The sequence below is a fragment of the Phascolarctos cinereus genome, unplaced genomic scaffold (genome assembly GCF_003287225.1).
Source record: "Phascolarctos cinereus isolate Bilbo 61053 unplaced genomic scaffold, phaCin_HiC Scaffold_4;HRSCAF=312, whole genome shotgun sequence".
NCBI classification, from domain to species: domain Eukaryota; kingdom Metazoa; phylum Chordata; class Mammalia; order Diprotodontia; family Phascolarctidae; genus Phascolarctos; species Phascolarctos cinereus.
Window position 1 is genome coordinate 676690293 of NW_027555847.1, and position 12538 is coordinate 676702830.

At 47.7% G+C, this 12538-nt stretch overlaps 1 protein-coding gene across 1 annotated transcript in view; it reads right to left on the bottom strand.

Moving 5' to 3' along the window:
• Nucleotides 1–165: 165 nt before the first annotated feature.
• ONECUT3 (one cut homeobox 3) overlaps nucleotides 166–12538 on the bottom strand; it is a 48771-nt gene continuing 36398 nt past the window's right edge. Inside the window, exon 2 of the mRNA XM_021009048.1 lies at nucleotides 166–476. Within this exon, the coding sequence (XP_020864707.1) occupies nucleotides 166–476 (311 nt within the window). The remainder of the gene's footprint in view (nucleotides 477–12538) is intronic.

Here is a 12538-nt window from a genome sequence, read left to right on the forward strand (position 1 = left end):
AGCCCGGGCTGGGGGGGGGAGGCACCGCCTGGGTTCGGTCAGGCTCCCCCCCCCCACCCCCGGGAAGGAGCGGGGATGGTACCGTTTGCCCCCGGGGGTGGGGAGGGATCGCTCGGGGGCGGGGCCTGATGCCAGGGGGCGGGGAGGGGCGGGGCGGGGGCGGGCTCATGCTTTGGAGAAGGTGCCGGCCGCGGCGGCGGCAGCGGCGGCGGAGGCGGAGGCGGAGGCGGGGCCGCCCGGCTCCTCCTGCCAGCGGTTCATGCAGCGGCGCCGCGCGTTCATGAAGAAGTTGCTGACGGTGTTGAGCTCCAGGCCGAGCTGCTGCGAGATGGTGACCTGCATCTCCTTGGACGGCCGCTTGTTCTCCTTGAAGATGGCGATCAGCGTGCGGCGCTGCAGGTCCGTGAAGACCAGGCGCTGCTTCTTGGGCTGCAGCGTCCGCTCCTTCTGCTGCTCCTGCTCCTTCCGCTTGCAAGCTGGGAGCCCGGCCGGCCGAGGAGGCGGCGGCACCGGGACGGGGACACAGAGGCAGCGACACGGGGCCAGCCACACGGGGACAGATACCGACGGGGCAGGGGAGCGGGGCAGAGAGAGAAGGGGGGCGGGGAGAAAGAGAGACAGAGACAGAGAGATAGAGACAGAGAGAGACAGAGACAGAGAAAGACAGAGAAACAGAGAGACAGACAGAGACAAAGACAGAGGAGACAGAGCGGAGACAGAGAGAGACGGAGAGGCAGAGAGGAGAGACAGAGAAGAGACAGAAAGACAGAGACAGGGAGACAGAAGCAGAGAGGCAGAGAGAAAGAGAAACAGAGACAGAGAGAGACAGAGAGACACAGAGACAGACAGAGATAGATACAGAGGGAGAAGGAGGGGGAGAGAGAGAAAAGGAGGGAGACAGAGAGATGGATGGAGGCAGGGGGAGAGGGAGAGGGAAGGAGGAAGAGAGAGAAGGAAAGAGGGAGGAGAACAGGGCAGAGGGAAGGAGAGAGAGAGACAGATGAGATAGGGAGAGAGACAGATAGACACAGAGACAAACACAGATAAGAGTCAAAGGAGAGACAGGAATGCAGAGACAGAGATAGAGACAGAGACAGGCAGAGACAAAAAGAGGCAACAAGAGAAAGCAACACATAACAGAGAGATCAGACATAGAAAGAAACAGTAGGGGAGGAGACACAGAGAGACATCAAGAGTAGAGACAGGAAAAGAAACAGGAAGAAACAGTGAGACAGGGAAGTAGAAGGCAACATAGAGAGAAGTAAAGAGAACACAGCACAAAAAGAGAGACAGCAACAGGTGAGAGAGACAGAGACAGAGAGAGAGAGAGGGAGACAGAGGGGGAGAGAGAGAGAGAGAGAGAGAGAGAGAGAGAGAGAGAGAGAGAGAGACAGAGAGAGAGAGAGACAGAGAGAGAGACAGAGAGAGAGACAGAGAGAGAGAGACAGAGAGATACAGAGAGAGAGAGAAAGACAGAGAGACAGAGAGAGACAGACAAAGACAGACGAGACAGAGAGGAGACAGAGGGAGAGAGAAAGATGAATGAGAGAGAACAGAGATGCATAGTGAGACAGAATCAGAGAGCATTTGTAAATTGGGAGATAAAAACCAAGAGACAGAAGTAGAGAATGAGATACAGTGAGAGACAGATGAAGGACAGGGTTGGGGGCATGGTGATAGGGGCAATGACATGTAGGGAAACAGACATGGAGAGAGAAAGAGAACATGGACAGTAGAGTAAACTTCCCCTCCAGGGCCCCCATCCTTCCTCTCCTTTTGCCCATTCCAGTGCCCTTCCAGAACGTGGGCCCCCTTCCTCAGATCAGCATGCCTTCTTCCCAGCCCCCAAACTGGCTCTCTAGGGCTTATAAAGTCTAAGGGGGGGCAGAGGGGAGGGGCTGAGATAAGTTCAAAGAAGTAGCAGTTCCCCACCTCCATCCCACACCTCTCCTGAATCCGCCTGGCTGGCCTGAAGTAGTGAAGCCTGCAGAGAACCTCACTTCCTCTCCTGGACTTCTGACCTCAGAGCCCTCAGATCTCTGGCCAAGGCTGGATGAAGGGAGGAGGGCCCTTCTCTGGACATGGGCAGGAGAAAAGGCTGGCAGGGCTGGGAAAAGGAAACTACATCTCCCCTCCTCAATGCCAGACACTTTCCCAGGGCTGGCTGAGGCCCAACCATCTTCAAGGGAACATTCTTTACTCCCTGAGAATGTCCCTCTTTCTTGTGGAATAAAGCTGGAGGTTCACTGTGACCCTCAATCCCTCAGAGACACACTGGGGTCAGACCTTTCAGGACTCAGGATCTAATGGGGTCCCAGTGAATGGTTTAGGTGAGGCCTCTTCATTATCCCTGCTAAAGGGTGTGGATGGCCCCCAGAACCTCTCCTCCACCCCCAGCTCTCCTGAGGAACTGACTGAGAGGATGAAGAAGACTTCCACTGACCAGGTCTTATCATCATAGACTCATAGGATACTAAGCATGGAAGTCAGGAGACTTGAGTGTGAATCCCACTTAGTAGCTGTGTGCATCCTTAGCATGTCATTTAACTCCTATGAGCCTCAGTTTCCCCAGCCATAAAATCTAGAGGTCAGAATAAAATCACTTTTACCTCCAAAGGCTTATGATTCTATGAATATACCAGAGGCAGCATGTTGTAGTGGAGAGTGTGCTGGTTTGAAATCAGAGAATATGGGGCTGAATTCATTTTGTGACTTACTAGCCACGTGTAACCTTAGAGAAGTCACTTCCCACCCCAGGGTCTGTTCCCTAATCTACAAAATGAAGGGACTAGACTAGATGGTCTTTAAGAGCCCTTCCAGCTCTGACCTTCTGTTGATACTACTGAACTAGAAAGGTTCCCCAAGATGATTTAAACCAATCTCTTAATTTTATAGATGGGGAAACTGAGGCCCGAGATGATGCAGTCTCATCAGTTGACAGAGCTGGGACTAGAACCCTTGTCTAATGATTCTCAGCCCAGGGCTCTTTCAGGACCATTAAAAACTGGGTCCTAGGATGAGTTTCCCAAGATAGCCTGACTGTAGCCCCTTTTGCCACCCTCTTCCCTAGGGCAGATGTATTTCAGGGAGTGGGGGGATCTTGCCTGACTTGGGATCATTGTTCCCAGTTGGGAGAAAAGCCTGCTTCTCCTCTAGGAATGAGATGTCCTGATCCTAAATCTAACCCACCCCACCCCCAATCCCTGACCCCAAAGGTTGACTGAAACCTTGGTCTGGATCTCTGCCCAACCCAAGTGGTATCCCTTGAGATGAGGGCCAGACCTAGGACCTTCTCTCCTCACCCCCTCTCATGGGGTCCCCTGAACTAAGGCCTAACATTGGCATCTCCCCCTTGTCCCCATAGGTTCCCTGAACTGAGGCCCTAGTCTATGATCTCTCTTTATCCCCAAGGAATCGTTTGAACTTATAGTCAAAGATAAGTCTTTCCCCATGGAGTCCCTTGAGCTGGGACCCAGGAATGGGACCACCCCCCTTTCCCCATGGGGTCCCCTGAGCTGAGAACCACAGGATGGACACACTTTGGGAAGGTTTGGGCCTAAATCCCTTGTCCCAGGCACCCACCCCTCCATGGGGGGGATCCTCTCCTTTGAGGGTGAACCTCCCCACAGGGACCAGGGGTTGGGGAGGGGCAACAGGGGAGAAAGGGCACAGGGCAAGACCTACCCTATGGGCATCAGATGCTTGCAAAAGAAACAAACAAAAGGAATGTTGTGATTGGATTTTGGTGGTATTTATGGGCTTGTGCTGCCCACCCCACTCCTTCCCTCCCCAGTGCTTCCACCCCTCCCTTCTCTGCCCTGCTCTTCCACCTCCCTCCCTCACTTTCCCAGTTCCTATAGCAGTGCCTCTGTGCCCCACCCTCCCCGACCATGGTTGGACAGCAAAGATGGGCATTGTCTCCACAAGGCCTTCTGCCAAGGAGGGCTTTAGGGTTAGCCTTTTCCCACTAAGAACAGCAACGTTTGACACATCTATTTGTAATAATAATGATTGTAAACACAACAGAATATAATCACAATAGAAAATAACTTACATTTCTATAATGTTTTAAGATTTACAAAAAGCTTTCCTCATAATAACCTAAGGTAGGTAGTGACCCAGAGAGAAGTGACCGGTTAAAACAGTGTCAGATCTGAGACTTTAAAGGCGGTTTTCTGGCTGTGACACACTGAGTTGGGGGGAGAGGTGGTAAGGGCTGAGGGGGCTGGGTTACAGTATGAGAAGAACTTGTCACATCAGGGACAGGGAGAAGAGGTGGATTGGAGGCTGTGTTGTCACTGGAAATGGGAGGGGTAGAGATAGGAGATAGGAAGGATACTGGACATAGGCCCCGCCCATTCTATTATTCTTCTCAGTGACCATTCTGTAGACAGAGACATCTCTGGGGCCCCAGATGTCACTACCCTGACCACAAAGCCAGGCTGGGAAAGGGGGCCATCCTGTGGTCATAGCCCTCCAAAGATCTCTCTTCCATAACTGACTGCCAGTCAGCTAGGTATGCTTTCTCCATTCAGGCAGACTTAAGAAGGTAAAGGGAGTCAGGCACTGGAATGCTGAGTAGATGTCCATGTCATTGCCCTGGCATCATAGCACCAAACTCTAACGTGGTGACTCTTGTTCTACAATGCAGATGCTGTACTTCATGTTCATTCTGTTCTCTCCCATCAATGGGCTACAACACTAATTCTCATCTTCATCACTTCTAACCTAGAACGTGGCAGTAACAGCCTAATCGGTCCCCCTTCTTCAAGTTTCTCCCTTTTCTAATCCCCCCCAACAGCTGCCAAGTAACTATTTGTGAAGCACAGATCTGACCACGCCACTCCCCTGCTCTAGAAGCTCCACCTCCCCATTGCTTCTAGGATCAACTACAAACTCATTTGACTGGCACTTAGAGACTTTCACAAGTCTGACTCTGTTTCCCCTTTCCAGGCTGATTACACATTGTTCCCCTTCATATGCTCTGGACACTAACCAAACTGGCCTTGTGGTTCCTCATACACATCATTAACATCATCAGCACTTCTACATAGCATCATCCATTTATTTATTTATTTCTTCATTTATTCATTCATTCATTCATTCATTTATTTATGCACTTATTTATTTCTTTATTTCTTTATTTATTTATTTGTCTATCTATTTATCTATTTATTCATTCATTCATTCATTTATCTATCTATCTATTTATTTATTTATTTATTCATTCATTCATTCATTCATTCATTTATTCATTTATTTATTTATTTATTTATTTATTCATTCATTCATTCATTCATTCATTCATTTATTTATTTATTTATTTATTTATTTGGTGAGGCTATTGGGATTAAGTGACTTGCCCAGAGTTACACAGCTAGTGAGTGTTATGTGTCTGAGGTCAGATTTGAACTCAGGTCCTCCTGAATCCAGGGCTGGTCCTCTATCCACTGTGCCATCTAGCTGCCCCTTACATAGAATTTTACAAATAATACCTCATTTTACCTTCACAATGATGCTGAGCATAGGTGCTATTATTATCTTCACTTAGAGATGGGGAAACTGAGGCAGGTTACTTGCCAAAGTTCATGCAGCAAGCAAGTGTATATGGCTGGATTTAAACTCATCTTCTTTGCACATTCCATCTACCATCTCCTGGCCCTTTCAAAGATTGCTTCCCAGGCCTGGAATGCTTTCCCTCACCTTTGATCTCTAGCTTCCTCCAGGGCTCAGGACAAGGGCCACCTTCTCATCACCATCACCTTTTCTAGCACCACTATCACCTTCAACATTACCTCATCACCTCTGTCCCCACCCTCATCACCATCATCTCCATCACCATCCTCATCATCACCCTTGATTCTTGATACGATGCTAAAGCCAATGGGGTGCATTCCGTGCCCTGATGCCAATGCATATCCCACAATGTGACAATGCCATGGCATTGGTGATACCACACTGATTTTCACTATCCTACCCATAATCACCTCAGGTCATCCTGTCACAGTTCCAAATAACAAACACAGACGCCATGTCATTTGGATGCCAAAATACCACGGTCTTGGGTATTGATGGGATGGAGCCAATGTCATAACAGCCAATGAATCTTTGTGGGGAGGATAGCTCATGAGGATAGTGGGCTGTAAGTTTAACATGAGTCAACAGTGTCATATACAGGAGCCAAGGAAGCAGATGGGATCTCGGGCTGCATTGGGAGATGGAACATTCTGGGACTCAGGAAGTCTGTCTGTCCTCTGCCCTGCTCAGACACCAACTAGAGTACTGTGTTTAGCTCAGATGAAAGTAAAGAAGCTAAGGAGAAGTCAGGGTATATACAGAGAAGAATGACCAGAATGTGAAGGGTTTCTAAATTATACCATAGGAAAACTATTTGAAGCATAAGGGGGATGTTTAGTGTGGAGAAGAGACTTAGATGAACTCGGATCATTATCTTGGAGAATTTGGAAGGGCTGCCAAAGAGAAAAGTGCCATTAGACTCCTTCTCTTTGGTCCCATGGGAAAGAACCAGGACCAGTGGGTTGAAGCTGCAAAAAGGCAGGTTTAGAGAAAACTCCAAATCATTCGAGCCATCCATAAATGGAATGGGCTGATTTGGGACTCTTCCCCCATCGAGAGGATGGACAAGCACTTAGGCGTGTTGTGCTGTATTGTATAGGGAAAATGCCTGTAGATGTGCAGATGATGAGGGAGGTGATGGTGGGGTTGGTGATGATGTGTGGACTAGATGATGGCTGAGGTCCTTTCTAAATGAAATCTTGTGATTCTGAGTAACTGCACCTTGATCCTGCCTGCCAATGTAGTGCCCCTTCCTCCCCCCAACTTCAAGTCTGCTTTGGTGGGCTTCCCTGGGGCTGCAGGCACTCAGAGGGGGCCTTCAGCAAACCAGAGACATAAAAAACTTCTTTTCCTTGCTGATGCAGCTAAATCTGCTCATTCTTCCCTCCCTTCCCCCTATTCCTCCCGTTCAATCTAATTACAGCTCCTTGGAACCAAAATCAATACTGGCTCAAGTCAGAGCTATTTACAAGAGGGAATGAGTGCCCAGCCTGGGGGAGACTTTTCATCTTGGCCATCACCCATGGCTCCTTGCAGTAGCTTCCCCTGGTACCCCCTTGCTACCCCCAGAGGCTGGATGTATATAGATCTGTGGGCCAAGGTTCTGTCTAGAGCCATCATCAGAGTCAGGCCTCTCCCAGTGGCACTACATGACTCCCACCTTCCTTGGCCTCCTCCTTTTTGCATTAGGCTGCATTTTCTAATGTGTTTTCCTGAGTTCAAGACCCTTTTACGATCTGCTCTAGTCTGTCACCTATCAGTTCATAAACATTTATTAAGTGCCTACTACATGTCAAGCACTATGCTAAGCACTGGAGATACAAAAAGAGTCAAAAGATAGATAAGTCCCTGTCTTCAAGGAGCTTACAATCTAATGGGAGAAACAAATGCAAATGTTTCTATACAAAGCAAGCTCTATACAGGATAAATAGGAAATAATTAACAGAAAGAAGGCACTGAAATTAAGAGTGGTAGAAGATCCTTGAATTCTAGGGTGTCAGAGATCTTTTGGCCCAATGTCACCACCCACCCACCTTCAGGCAGGTGGAGGGAAGTCATCCTGGATGGATAAGTACCTGTTCCTATAATGACAGTATGCAAACCTTTTCTAATCCCTTTATTCCAATGTTTTATCCCACTGGTTGGGTGGAAGTTCTTCCTTGTGTCTACCCATAATCCTTCCTGCTTTCATTTCCTCTCATTCTGTCTTATGCAAACATGGAGGATGAATTCTCAGTGTCTCCTTCATCAAATCTCTTACGTACTTGAGATTTCTAATCATGGTCATTCTTTAGCTTCTTTTTAGAAATAAACAGCTTTTACCAACAATACCATACCACTATACCACTATCACCATCACTAGCCTCATCCCCATCCCCATTTTCTTCACCACCACCATCATCACTGTCACCATTACCGCCATGCTCACTGTATCCCCATCCCCACCCCCATTTCCATGACTACCATCACCATCATTATCTCCAGCCCTATCAACATCACCACAATATGAGTATGGAGCTATAACCAGGAATTCTGTCACCTGGGGCAAATTCAGTTGAGTTAAAGGTGGGAGAAGTGGAAGACTGGAAGGTATGGGTACTTTTGTTCATGGTTGAGGTGAGCCACAGACAGAAATCATGGGAGTTAAGTATTCAAAGACGACTAGATTTGGAATGCAAGAGAAGAGTTTAGAGGCAGCCACTGAACTTATTGGGGAGGAGGGAAAATGGCTGGGGAAGCCAGAGTTGTCCACAACAGGGATCTAGACAAGATGGAATGAAGTTTTAAGAAGGAGAAGCCATAAGTTCATAGGAGCATAGATTTAGATCTAGAAAGGACCTCAGAGGGCATTGAATCCAATTTTACAGATGAGAAGACTGGGGATGTTGACAGACTATGTAGATGTGTATAGATGGATTTTTTTTTGTTATTAAAATTTGTTTAATAAGGAGGTAGTGGGAATAACAAATTCATAAAACACCTTGTTACTTAAAAATTTTAAAAAGAAAATAAAATTCATACATATACTATAAAAAGGGAAAGAAAGTTGAGGCCCAGAGAGTCTTGTCCTGGATCACTCAACTCTTAAGTGTCAGGATTAGGACTCACCCAAGTACAACACCTTTTTCCAATATGCCATGCTGTGTCCTGGTCTACAATTCTGATACTGTAATTGTATAATTCAATGAAAATTTAATTCTAAGTTTCTTTGATTATATGATTTTAATAGCCTATAAGCCAAAGTTCCTGATCAGTGGCTAAGGGGTAAGGGGGCCAAGGAGGAAGGCAGTTGGAAGTCAGGTATGGTCTCAGAGATTAAACCTTTCATCCAGACTAAAAGCATTCATGGGGCAGCTAGGTGGCACAGTGGGTAGAGGACTGACCCTGGAGTCAGGAGGACCTGAGTTCAAATCTTGCCTCAGACACATAACACTCACTAGCTGTGTGACTCAGGGCAAGTCACTTAATCCCAATTGCCACACACACACACACACACACACACACACACACACACACACGCACACACACACACACAAAATCATCAGACTACAAGCACTCAGATAAATTTATAGGATGAAGTACCTTCCTGAGTGGATACTTGGATGATAACTGGTTACTCCTCCCAGTGTAGGTGAATCATTTAGGTCTGGGAATGGAAGCTTTCCCCAGATCAGTGTTCTATGCTGGACAGAGGCAGAGCTCAGGAAAGAAAGTCCCAGCCTGGGAAATAGTCCGCAGAGTGACCGGAGGGTCATATCCCTTTGCGGATCTATGCCTCCAACATATACCCCTGGCCCCTGTGTGGTTAGTCGAGGCCTCTCCACATAGTGTGATGCCCTAGTGCCTACAACAAAGAAGGTGGAATTTCTGTCTGATCCATTGGAGTCTCTTAGTGATAGGAATGTAAGAATGGACATTTAAATGAGTTTGAAGAGATCCCTGAACAATCAAGGTCATGATCCCAAAAAACTCTGGAACAAGTAATGCCAGGACTCAAAGGAACCTTAGAGGGCACCTAACCCAAGCCCTTTATTGTACAGAGAAGAAAGTGACTTAGCCGAAATCATACAGTGCAGTTTGGGTAAGCCAAGAGAATTCTAAGATTCTCATTCCCAGCCCAGTTCTCTTTCAATTGGGCCATGCTACAGGTGTCCAATGGGCCTGGATGGGTGAGGCCTAAGGCTCCAAGCAGTCCCAAGCTGCCTTAATCTGGAGCATCCTTAGCCTACTGGTCCCATCAGTGGGCAGAGAAATAGGGACCCTGAGTTCTAAACCTGGCTCTGCCTCCTGACTTGTTTTCCTTCTCCAGCAAGTTACCTCCATCCACACTGAAAGTGGGACTCTATTTCCTCATCTGTGAAATGAGCCCTTGTAAGTTGCCTCGAAGCATCCTTTCAGCTCTGAGGGCCTCTGATAATAGGAGTTCAAGTTGTCTCCAATGCTTGAGTGAAGCCTTTACTGGGTAGCAGGAGGAAGCCCACAGCCCAGAGCCTAGCTGATTCTTCTCCCCACTCCGCATTTCGAGAACAATAGAATGGTGGCAGGCCCGGATAAACTAGGTATGGTGCTCTGAATCTCTGATTACCCCCCTCCCCAACGCAAGCGCTTGGGTGGGGCTGCGGGTTGCAGAGCCCAGCTCCAGAAGCCTCTGTTCTCTGTCCTCACTCTCCCCACTCCAAACCTCCCATCCTTCCAGTCTTGCCCCGCCTTAGCTTCAACATAACCGGCAATTTTCTACCCATTTTTCTTAAGTGGCGGCGATTTGTTGGAATCACAAAAGACGGCATTCAGCCGCAACCTGAGTGGATCGGTGGGGAGTGAGACGGAGAAAGGGAAAGGGGTGTGGGGGAAAGAAAGGGAGAGAGAAAGGAGGAAGGGGAAGGGGGAGGAGAGAGGGAAAGCGAGGAAAAGAGAGGGAAAGGGGCAGGCTCTGTTCCCCCTCTCTGTATTCCACCAGTGGGAGGTGGAACTGGAACGGGGATGATGGGGCGTGAGCGGCTGCGGAATCCACAGAATGAGGAGTTTGGAGAAGAGGCATTCGCAGAGTGCATGAAGGAGCCTCTCTGCCCGGCTTGGGTCTCCTGGCTCTGTCCCATTCTTCCCTCAACTAGCCCACCACCCCTACTGTCACATTCCTCTCTGGTCTGGTTTGTGCTTGTGGAAAGGAGTGGGCGGTGGGACATTTAGCAGAGCTGGACTGAACTGAGAAGCCATCTCCAATTTGAGCGAGCTGGGTGAGAGCACAGAGCCGGAAGGGGCCTGAGGACAGAAAACGTCAGAGTTGTTAAGCGCCAGTGGAATCTAAGCTTCTTTTCGGCAAGGACTGCGGTTCTTCACACACCACACACACACACACACACACACACACACACACACACACACACACCCCCACTTTTGCCCTTTTGTGCTGGGAGGGCTCTTAGAACACAGAATGAGAGAACAGGGAGCGTTTTTCAGAACATACAATATCTGAAGCGTGGGGGGCTTTAGAACCTAAAACACCAAAGCTGGGAGGTACTTTAGAAGACGGACTGTTACAGTCACTTGGTGTCAAAGTTGAATGAGAACTTGAATCTCCTGACTCCCAATCCTCCTTCTCCTTCCACTTATCCAGATAGGCATACATGTTCTGAGAGTCCTCTGGAGCTAGTGGATGGCTTCTGTGTGTATTCAATTAGAGGAGTCTGGACAGTTTTAGGTTGAGGGGAGAAGGACTTTTTTGGGAAGGAGTGTCCAGTTCCCAAAGTCTAAGCCATCAGGATAGACTTATTTTCCCCCTTTATTTTTCCTTTTTAGGCAATTGGGGTTAAGTGACTTGCCCAGGGTCACACAGCTAGTGTCAAGTGTTTGGTCTGAGGTCGGATCTGAACTCAGGTCCTCCTGACTTCAGTGCCAGTGCTTTATCCACTGTGCCACCTAGCTGTCCCTGCAGGATAGACTTTTCAAAAAGGTTTAAAACTTTCTAGGTCAGGGGATAATGCACTAGCCCTGAAGTCAGGAAGACCTGAGTTCGAATCTGGCCTCAGACACTTACTAGCTGTGTGACCCTGGGCAAGTCACTTCACCTGTTTCCCTCAGTTTCCTTATCTGTAAAATGAGCTGGAGAAGGAAATGACAAACCACTCCAGTATCTTTGCCAAGAAAATCTCAAATGCGGTCACAAAGAATCAGCCAGACTGAACAACAACAAAGATTTCAAATTGAGCTGTTCCCAGAAGTAAAAAGATATATATATATATATATATATATATATATATATATATATATATATATATATATATATATATGTATATATATATATTTATATGAAGTCTCCACAATTCCTTTGGCACGTACAACACATTCAAGCCTTCTGTGCCTCTTATGTTTTGGCACCTCCATTTTATAATAGCTAATAATAATAATGACACCCAAAGTGCTTTACAAATATGATCTCATTTGATCCTCACAACCCTGGGAGATATGTGCTATGATCATCCCAATTTTATGGCTGAGGAAATTGAAGCAAACAGGGGTTAAGTGACTTACCCAGGGAAACCCAACTAGTAAGTGTCTGAGGCAGGATTTGAACTCAGATCTTTCTGACTCAGACTCCTCAGCTCTGTCCTATTCTACTGTGTCACCTGGTGATCCAGGGCAAGTTTCTTCCCTTCTCTGGGACTCAGCTTCCTCCTCTGTAAATTTCAAGGGCTGAACCAGATCATCTTTGAGTCCTGTTCCTGCCCTAATATTCTATGCTCCATGAATTCTGGGTGGCCTTGCTCAGTTGCAGCCAAGAGTTTGGTAATACCCATTCCCACCTCCCCCTGTTCAAACCACTGACGGGGAAATACAGGGGCAGCTTTTGTAACAGCATTGTCCTTTCACATCTGTTCTCTCATCCAGTCCTCACCAGAGCTCTGTGAAAAGAGGGAGGGCAGGAATTCTGACACCCCCATTTTACAAATGAGGAAACTGAGGC